General features: G+C 48.2%; 1 protein-coding gene across 3 annotated transcripts in view; it reads left to right on the forward strand.

Moving 5' to 3' along the window:
* The window catches only part of gigyf1a (GRB10 interacting GYF protein 1a), a 23,710-nt gene extending 13,802 nt beyond the window's left edge, over positions 1–9,908 (forward strand). For 2 of the 3 annotated variants that reach the window (XM_080859860.1, XM_080859861.1), the window contains exons 14-24: positions 606–712; positions 1,654–1,754; positions 1,951–2,024; positions 2,882–3,019; positions 3,410–3,616; positions 5,037–5,233; positions 7,014–7,171; positions 7,806–7,972; positions 8,683–8,730; positions 9,077–9,221; positions 9,735–9,908. In XM_080859860.1, the coding sequence (XP_080715986.1) occupies positions 606–712; positions 1,654–1,754; positions 1,951–2,024; positions 2,882–3,019; positions 3,410–3,616; positions 5,037–5,233; positions 7,014–7,171; positions 7,806–7,972; positions 8,683–8,730; positions 9,077–9,221; positions 9,735–9,802 (1,410 nt within the window). In that variant the 3' untranslated portion in view covers positions 9,803–9,908. Of the gene's footprint in view, positions 1–605; positions 713–1,650; positions 1,755–1,950; positions 2,025–2,881; positions 3,020–3,409; positions 3,617–5,036; positions 5,234–7,013; positions 7,172–7,805; positions 7,973–8,682; positions 8,731–9,076; positions 9,222–9,734 lie in introns of all 3 variants that reach the window. The other variant, XM_080859859.1, reaches the window with a different exon arrangement.
* Positions 9,909–10,466: the final 558 nt, after the last annotated feature.

Consider the following 10,466-nt stretch of genomic DNA (forward strand, 5'->3'; position numbering starts at 1 on the left):
TTCCTGAATACGTTTGTGAGTGCATCTGTGTGTTTGTGTAATCTGTGTGTCTGTGTAACTGCTATAATTTCTGTGAGTGTGTGTGTGTGTGTCTCTTTATGATCCTGTGTCTGTAACTGCTATAATGTGTGTGTGAGTGTCTGCGTGTGTCTGTGTATGATCATGTCTGTGTAACTGCTATAACGTGTGTGTGTGTGTGTCTGTGTGTGTCTGTATATGATCATGTCTGTGTAACTGCTATAATGTGTGTGTGTGTGTGTGTGTGTGTCTGTATGATCATTGTGTGTGTGTGTTTTTTGTGTCTACGATGGAGTTGATTGACCAGAGTGTAATGTGCATGACTGTGTAACTGCTATAATGTGTGTGTGTCTGCGTGTGTCTGTGTATGATCATGTCTGTGTAACTGCTATAATCTGTGTGTGTGTGTGTGTGTGTCTGTCTGTCTGTGCATGATCCTGTCTCTAACTGCTATAATGTGTGTGTGTGTGTGTGTCTGTGTGTGATCATGTCTCTCTAACTGCTATAATGTGTGTGTGTGTGTGTCTGTGTGTGATCATGTCTCTCTAACTGCTATAATGTGTGTGTGTGTGTGTGTGTGCGCGCAGGGGAGCATGGATCAGGAGCGCCAGCTAAAGAAGCAGCAGGAGCTGGCGGCCGCAACAGCACTCTATCAGCAACTCCAGCAGCAGCAGTTATTCCAGCTCATCAACAGGTGTGTGTGTGTGTGTGTGTGTGTGTGTGTGTGTGTGTGTGCAGGGCTGGGTCAGGGCCTATAGGTGTGTGTGTGCCAGGGCTACAAACAGAGAGGGAAATATTATTGTACAGGTGTGTGTGCAGGACATGGCAAGGCCTACAAACACAGATGGAAATATTAGATTAGGAATGTATTCTTTTTTTTCTTCTTTTTGAAAAATGGTTTGGCTCAGCAGCTAGGCCCTGAAGCTCCACCGCTGGTGTTTACCTTACATGACCACGTCACAAACTGAAGCATTCATAAGCAGTGGCATTATCAGGGGACAGGTTTCGTGCACCCACACCCACACCCACACCCACACCCACACACACACACACACCCACACACACACACACACACACACACACACACCCACACACACACACCCACACACCCACCCCCCCCCCCCACACACCCACACACACACATCCACACACCCACACACACATATCCATAAACAGTCCCATTATCAAGACGCCATCCTCAGGGTACAGGTTTAGTGCACGTGCAATGATAGTGCTTGAAACCGAAACTTGCTACAATCAGAACCTGTCAAACTGTGTTGCTTAGCAATGGCCCTGTATGTGAATGCGTTCACCATGCATGCGTGTGATGTGATGTTTTACACGTATATATGCATTTGTGCCAGTTATGTGTACGTATGTGTTATTCACAAAGGTTTTTCTGTTTTTTTTTGTGTGTGTGTTTCATTTGTGCTCTCTCTCTCTCTCCCTCTCTGTAATTTGTGGGTCTGTGTCTGTGTCTGTGTCTGTGTCTGTGTCTGTGTGTGTGTGTGTGTCTGTGTCTGTGTCTGTGTCTGTGTCTGTGTCTGTGTCTGTGTCTGTGTCTGTGTCTGTGTCTGTGTCTGTGTCTGTGTCTGTGTGTGTGTGTGTGTGTGTGTGTGTGTGGCCGTCAAGCAGGTGTGGCGAGCAGGGTATGATGCCTTCGATGAACAGGTCAATGTCAGTGCCAGATACAGGGTCCATGTGGGACATGCATACCTCAGCTTCACAGCCGACAGGTAACACACTCTCACACACTCTCACCCACCCACACACTCTCTCTCTCACACACACACACACACACACAGATTGCACCAGTAGAAATGCAGTGGTTTTAATTCTGAATGAATATGCCGAATAGTGTGTTTGTCTGTTTTGTTAATGTATTCACATGCTCAAAATGTGTCCTGTCTGTCTCTGTCTGTCTTCCTACAGGCAGTGAAGCCAGTCTATGGGACTTAACAATGAATTCTTCAACTCAGGGTCCAACTCTTGAACAGCTTCAAAAGGTGAGCTTTGCCTCCCCCTGGTGTCCAAATTGAGACATAACGGCTTTGTAGGTTTGGCAGTTATCCTTGGCACAGAGAAACATTAAAAACCAAGATGACCACCAGAATTTATATTTTATGTGTCAAACTATTTTATTTACTTATTTTGTCAGATTTAATGGTAAAATTGGAGGAGAGTTATGCTAGATTTTAACAGACAGTCAAGTTCTTTGTTCTTTCCTAAAAAGGAGGAGTTGATTCACAGTTTTATATCAGTGACCTGTGATCTTCAGTGCTTATGGATAGTGTAGAACTGATACTATACCTTAATCTGACTTTTATAGAGTGTGTGTATATAGGTACATAGAGATGATATGAATAATTACATTAAATAATATATATGTACATAGGTGTGGGCACACAATACATTCATACAGTTGGCAAAATATGCAAATAATAAATGTCTGTGAAGAGAAACTGTTACATTTTTAACATGGAGTTGCAAAAATACGTTCAGTGAAAAAGCATTGACCGAGGTGTCATCTGCAAACATAGAACGTCTGGTCCATAATACTTGAACCCAATATGTCTGTTCACTTGGCTGAACATTGGGTCTTTGTCAGTGCACATGAGTTCTGCCAATTAGTATTTCATTACACAACATATTTGGATGTGGTTGTTATCTGTGTTTCTTTGTGTGTTATTGTGTGTGTGTGTGTGTGTGTGTGTGTGTGTGTGTGTGGTCATGGTGTGTGTGTGTGTGTGTTTGTGTGTGTGTGGTTATGGTGTGTTTGTGTGTGTGTGTGGTTATGGTGTGTTTGTGTGTGGTGTTTTGGTGTGTGTGTGTGTGTGTGTTAATGGTGTTTGTGTGTGTGTAGCTCCAGCAGGAGAGGAGAGAGGCTGAACTCAGGGCCAAGCGTGAGGAGGAGGAGAGAAAAAGGAGAGAGGAGAAGAGGAGGCAACAACAAGAGGAGCACAAGAGGAGAGAGGAGGAGGAAATGTTCCGACGCAAGCAGGTAGGAACACACACACACACACACACACACACACACACAGAAACCACACTCATCTCTCTCTTTTGCTCTGGCTGATTTTCACTGAAAGAAGATAAAAGTTTTGCCATTTATCATCATCATTTATTATCATCAAACTAATGTTTCAAGTCATTTATGTAGTTAATACTCCTGCAGCTGGAAAGAATTATAGATGTGAAATGGAAGAGATAATGTATTGGACTCAGATGTTGAGAAAAATGTTCTGGATCTTCCTGAGGTCTTGCCTGAACCCTGAACACTGAACCCTGATTCTTTGCTCCCTCTCTCCCTCCCTCACTCTCACTCTCTCTCTCTCTCTCTCTCGCTCTCTCTCTCTCTCTCTCACTCTCTCTCTCTCTCTCCCTCCCTCAGTGCCGTCAGCAGCAGGAACTGATCATGAAGCTGCTGGCTCAGAACCAGAGTCAGGGGTCCTCGGCGCCGGGCTCAGGCTGGTCCGGAGGCCCTGCGGTTGGGCTGGGCAAGCCAGGCAAGGCCCTGGGGCTCCTGGAGCTCCAGCAGGAGGCGGAGAGGCTGAAGCTGCAACAGAGAGCCCAGCAGCAGCAGCAGCAGCGTGAGAGGGTGAGGACAGACACACACACATACACACACACAGATGAATCCTCAGGCACAGAATCGGACACAGGCAAACACACACACACTGATTTAATGCTCAGGCACATAATCACACACAGGCAAACAAAAACACACACACATGCAGCAAAGAGTTCAGTAGAGGCTGAGGGCTCTATATACTCTTGATACGTGCACATTCGAGTATTCGGCCACACACACACACACACACACACACACATACCTAAACTCTTATCTTCAGGCATAGAAGAACACATACTGAGGTACACATTCATATACGTAGACAAAAACAGGGCAGAAACAGAGGCTACACACTGTAGCGATCACGGCTCCATGAACGAAACATAAAGGGGAGGCCACGCAGAATTTATGATCTAATAAGTTATTGATTAAGGGTAACAAGTATATAGGTATCTATTAATTATAGGCAAACGTGTGGTGAATGTCAGTGTTGTGAAGAGAAACAAAAGATGTCATTTAAAGTCAGTTAAATGTTAATATAAACCAAACGACGACGGCGACAATCCAAAACCAACGACAATCCAAAACCAACGACAATCCAAAACCAACGACAATCCCAAATCCAATCACTATTGTGACGTGCCCGGCTCACAGGCATGGAACATGAAGGGGAGACCACGCAGAATTCATAATAATAATAATAATAATATAAATAGTTATTTATTAAAAGGTAACAGTTATATAGGTATCTGATAATTATAGCAAAGATGTTGTGTAAAGTCAATTCATTGGTAATACAAACAAACAACTACAATAATCCAACACCAAACGACAATTCCAATTCCAATCACGATCCTAATCCACAATCCAACGACCCATCCACAGCTCTCTCGAATGCAGTCTGGTCAGGGCTTTTGTAGCCCATCCATCCACTGCTACACCTGGCTGCATCCAATCACCTGCTTCACCTGTTCCCAATCACCTGCTTAGAGATAGAGACAGGCATGCACATAACATGGGGGTGGGGACTAGACCCGCCAGGGTCGTGACACTATCCAAATCCAACGATAACCAAAATCCAACGACCCATCCACAGCTCTCCCGACCAATCCAACGCTCTTTCGCCTGCTGGCTGATCGGTGCTTTTGTAGCCCATCCAATCAAGGATTCACCTACTTTAGAGATGGAGACAGAGCAGGCATGCAAATATCATGGGGGCGGGATCTAGACCCGCCAGGATCCTAACACACACACACACACACACACTCCCACACATATGTACATGTATATGGCCTCATTATTCACAGTTCTCTAATGCATTCTATTTTTCATTATTTCTTCTCTCTCCCTCCCTCCTCCTCTCCCTCTCCCTCCCTCTCTCTCTCTCTCCCTCCTCCTCTCCCTCTCTCTCTCTCTCCCTCCTCCTCTCCCTCTCTCCCTGCATCAGCAGCATGCTGGCATGATGTCGGGGCAGTGGGGGGAGGGAGTGGGCGGCCTCTGGGCCAGTGGGAGTGGCCTGGAGGGGAAGTCCGGTGCAGGAGGCGGAGCCTCTGGTGGCATGGGCATGTGGGACGAAGCTGTGAAGAACCAGGCCAGCATGCGGGGCATGAGCCACAAGAACAGCAGGAGCAGCCCCTCACTCAGGTACACACACACTCAATCACACACACACACACACACACACACACACACACACACACACACACACATAGAGGTGAGCATGAGCCACATGAACAGCAGGAGCAGCCCCTCACTCAGGTGCACACACACTCTCTCTCTCTGAAACACACGCACGCATACACTCTTGCTGTCATACACACACACACACACACACACACACACACACGCACGCTCACAGAAACACACACATATAGAGGTTCAAACATAAACACACACACTTACAAATGGTAAACAGAAAGACACACACACACACACACACACACAGGATACCGTGTCTCGGGAACATACACAGACAGAAGTACGCAGACATACTTTAGGAACTCGTCTCTCTCGCTCTCTCTCGCTCTCCTTCTCTCTCTCTCTCTCTCTCTCTCTCTCTCTCTCTCAAGCATGAACACACACTCATTGAGACACCCCTCTTAATGCATACCCACACATTTATGCTTATCGCTCATTATTATTTTCCAGTTGCTTCAAATGTTTTCTCTTTGTCTCTCTCGGTCTCTGTCTGTCTCCCCCCCCCCCCTCCCCAGTATATGCTGCGGCACTGATGAGGAGGATAAACTGTCTGTCTCTCTCCCCCCCCCCCCCTCTAGTGAGCAGTATATGCTGCGCCGTAAGCGCACTGATGAGTCTGTCTCTGTCTCTCTCCCCCCCCCCCCCTCTAGTGAGCAGTATATGCTGCGCCGTAAGCGCACTGATGAGTCTGTCTCTCTCTCTCTCCCGCCCCCCCCCTCTAGTGAGCAGTATATGCTGCGCCGTAAGCGCACTGATGAGTCTGTCTCTGTCTCTCTCCCCCCCCCTCTAGTGAGCAGTATATGCTGCGCCGTAAGCGCACTGATGAGTCTCTCTCTCTCCCCCCCCCCCCCCTCTAGTGAGCAGTATATGCTGCGCCGTAAGCGCACTGATGAGTCTGTCTCTGTCTCTCTCCCCCCCCCTCTAGTGAGCAGTATATGCTGCGCCGTAAGCGCACTGATGAGTCTCTCTCTCTCCCCCCCCCCCTCTAGTGAGCAGTATATGCTGCGCCGTAAGCGCACTGATGAGTCTCTCTCTCTCCCCCCCCCTCTAGTGAGCAGTATATGCTGCGCCGTAAGCGCACTGATGAGTCTGTCTCTGTCTCTCTCCCCCCCCCTCTAGTGAGCAGTATATGCTGCGCCGTAAGCGCACTGATGAGTCTCTCTCTCTCCCCCCCCCCTCTAGTGAGCAGTATATGCTGCGCCGTAAGCGCACTGATGAGTCTCTCTCTCTCCCCCCCCCCTCTAGTGAGCAGTATATGCTGCGCCGTAAGCGCACTGATGAGTCTGTCTCTGTCTCTCTCCCCCCCCCTCTAGTGAGCAGTATATGCTGCGCCGTAAGCGCACTGATGAGTCTGTCTCTCTCTCTCTCCCCCCCCCCCTCTAGTGAGCAGTATATGCTGCGCCGTAAGCGCACTGATGAGTCTGTCTCTCTCTCTCCCCCCCCCCCCTCTAGTGAGCAGTATATGCTGCGCCGTAAGCTAAGCGCACTGATGAGTCTGTCTCTCTCCCCCCCCCCCCCCTCTAGTGAGCAGTATATGCTGCGCCGTAAGCGCACTGATGAGTCTGTCTCTGTCTCTCTCCCCCCCCCTCTAGTGAGCAGTATATGCTGCGCCGTAAGCTAAGCGCACTGATGAGTCTCTCTCTCTCCCCCCCCCTCTAGTGAGCAGTATATGCTGCGCCGTAAGCTAAGCGCACTGATGAGTCTCTCTCTCTCCCCCCCCCTCTAGTGAGCAGTATATGCTGCGCCGTAAGCGCACTGATGAGGAGGATAAACTGCTGAAGCTGCTGCAGGGCATAAAGCCTCAGGACGGCTTCACCACCTGGTGTGAACAGATGCTGCACGCCCTCAACAGCACCACCAACAACAACGCCTCCTCACTGGACGGTACGACACACACACACACACACACACACGCACACCCTCAACACCACCACCAACAACAACGCCTCCTCACTGGACGGTACGACACACACACAAACACACACACACACACATGCCTCAATACCACCACCACCAGCAATACCACCACCGCCACCACCACCACCAACAACACCAAAGCCTCCTCCCTGGACGGTGCGACACACACACACGCACGCCCTCAACACCACCACCAACAACAACTCCTCCCTGGACGGTACCACACACACACACACGCCCTCAACATGACCAACAACGCCTCCTCACTGGACGGTACGACACACACAGAGGTTGCATATCTTCAACACATTCACCAACACCAAACCTCCTTGCTGGATGGTTTAGGACATGGGACACACTCTCACACACAAATGATCTACATTTTGTCCAGTGGATGAGATTTATGTGTGTGTGTGTGTGTGTGTGTGTGTGTGTGTGTGTGTGTGTGTGTGTGTGTGTGTGTGTGTGTGTGTGTGTGTGTGTGTGTGTGTGTGTGTGTGTGTGTGTGTGTGTGTGTGTGTGTGTGTGTGTGTGTGTGTGTGTGTGTGTGTGTGTGTGTGTGTGTGTGTGTGTGTGTGTGTGTGTGTGTGTGTGGTGACAGTGGCCACCATCGTGGCGTATCTGAAGGAGGTGGAGTCTCCGTATGAGGTGCTGGACTTCATCCGCTCCTATCTGGGGGACACCATGGAAGCCAAAGAGTTCGCCAAGCAGTTCTTGGAGCGCCGTGCCAAACAGAAGGCCAACCACCAGAGACAACAGCAGCAACAGGTGTGTGTGTGTGTGTGTCTCTCAGGGAGAGACAGCGTTTAAGGGTGTGTATGTATGTGTGAGAGAGAGAGATTGTTTAAGAGTGAGTGTGTTTAAGGGTGTGTGTGTGGGTGGGTGTGTGTGTGAGAAAGAGAGTGTTTAAGAGTGTGTGTATATGAGAGAGTGTTTAAGACTGCATCAGCATATGATGGGGGGCTGTCACTTTTTATTCAAATTCCAATCATTTGTTCGAATGTGTGGCAAAAAATAAGTCGAACATAAAGTCGTATCAAATAATAACCTATGGTTCACCACGATCCTGCCCACATTTACAGTCGTATATGTTACATTGTTGTCATGGCAATGTTTACTGCTGGAGTAAATGTCGTTGTTGCTGAGGGCACGAGGTCAGAGAACACTGGAGAATTTGCTACTTTTCTAAATCGCAGAAGCCTCTACAACTCGTGTTTCGCCCAGTGTGGGCTGGATTCAAATCAGTTTATGAGAGCAAGTGTAAGGGGTTATAGGCAGGTGTGTGTTTATATATGTGTATGTGTGTGTGTGTGTGGGGGTGGGGGGGGGGTATATCTAGTGCGAGAGAGAGAGAGTGTAACTCGTGTTAAGATGATGTATGTCTCGCTAAATGTTTGCAACAGTCGTATAACTTCATATGTAGTGAAAGGTGTTTTAGTTGCATCATCATTATTCCCTTTTTATCTCTCCACTCTTAGCTCTCTAAGGAGGTGGCTGGACTGACCATGAACAACTTCGCTCTACAGGTAAGTGCACTGTTAAAAAAACACACACACACACACACACACACACACACACACACACACGGCACTCCCCCGGGCTGAGTACGAACAGCCAGTCGATTAAAAACAACTACACATGAAGGATTCCGCTTAGTCTCCGTCCTTACCCTACCCCCCCCCCCCCCCTCATTATCTGTTCTTTCTCCCACTTTCCACGCTGTCACTTTTTTGCCTTTTCACTTTCACTCTTGTTCTGTCTTTCCCCATCATTCCATCACCATGGTAATGGCCCTGCACTCTTTATTCGTCCCCTCCTGTTTCTCTTTTTGTTTATTTATTTACAAATAATAATTTTTGTCCTCCTTCCCAGGATTCCATGCGCGGAGTGACCCCGAGCGCTCTGCAGTCCATGTTCCAGGCGGCCCACGCCGGGAAAGCGAGCATGGCCTACGACCAGGCCAAGCTGACGAAGAAGAAACAGCCCATGATGCTGCATTCTGACCCGAGCATCCTTGGTAAGACACACACACACACACACACACACACACACACATACGGCTAGTGTGTGTTTAAGTCCCGATAGATGAGCACGGCGTTCAGAATCAGTCAGAATTCAGACTAACTAATTAAGTACGACTTGCATGTTGTCGTTATGACTTTTGGGAAGCCATGTTTGGATTTAGACTGCAGTGGAACACATTATTACATCACAAGGGTTCTGTTGTAGAACCGCGTATGGTAGCCTTATTCTGACTTGGGTCTGTCCACGATTACACCTGTGTCTTTAACGCTTAATCTTCATTATTTCTCTCTCTTCTTCTGTCCGTCTCTTCTTCCTCTTCATGGGTATCCACTCCGCTCTCTGTCTTACGTCTTCTTGCTCTCTCTCTCTCCCCCTCCCTGTCTCTCATTCTTTCTTTCCCCCCCCCCCCCCCCTCTCTCTCTCTATCCCTCCCTCTCTCTCTCTCTCTCTCTCTCTCTCTCTCTCCCCCTCTCCCTCTTTCTCTCTTTCTCTCTCTCCCATGTAGGGTACTCATTCCACAGTGCTGGGGACCGGCTGAGCCTAAATGAAATGGAGATGGTGGAGGATTACTGATCTACAGCAATAGCTACCTGAGGCCTTTTTTTCTATATGTAAAAAAACAAAAACAAAAAAAAACAACAACGTGGTGTCCAAGTAATCGGACACTGCGACGACCAATGTGCACTGCTCTAGGTTGGGGGGTGGGGGGTGGGGGTGTGAATGCCAGAACGATCCAGTTTAGGAGGTGGGTGGGGAGAGGCCTCTGAAGTGGTGTCAGGTGTGTGTAGGGGGTGGACAGGTATCCCCCCCCCCCTTTACACCACTGTGGTTTGGAGGCAGGTTGGGTTGTATGGCGTGAGTTTGGTGGATATTTTTTCTTCGTTGTTGTTTTTTGGAGATTTGGGTCATGGGATTCCTCTGGCACTTAAAACAGTAAGCACCTTAAAAACTAAATGCACTTTATCAAGATTGGGATTCTGAAGAGGGTTTTTTTTTTACTATATACATTGTTTGGTTGTGTGTCTGTGTGTGTGCGTGGCCGCGATTTTAAATTTAATTTAATTTCCGTTGCTCGGAACTCGTCATCCATGTATACAGGCGAGGAGTGTGGGCCAGCTCTCACACTCCAACGCATGTATGTGTGTGTTCGTCTCAACTGGAAGGTATGTTTTTGTTTTTGTTTTGTTTGTCTTCTTTTACTATGCTAGGGTTTAAGAAGTGTGTGTGGGTTGGTGTA

The sequence above is a fragment of the Sprattus sprattus genome (genome assembly GCF_963457725.1).
Source record: "Sprattus sprattus genome assembly, chromosome: 21".
Lineage (NCBI taxonomy): Eukaryota > Metazoa > Chordata > Actinopteri > Clupeiformes > Clupeidae > Sprattus > Sprattus sprattus.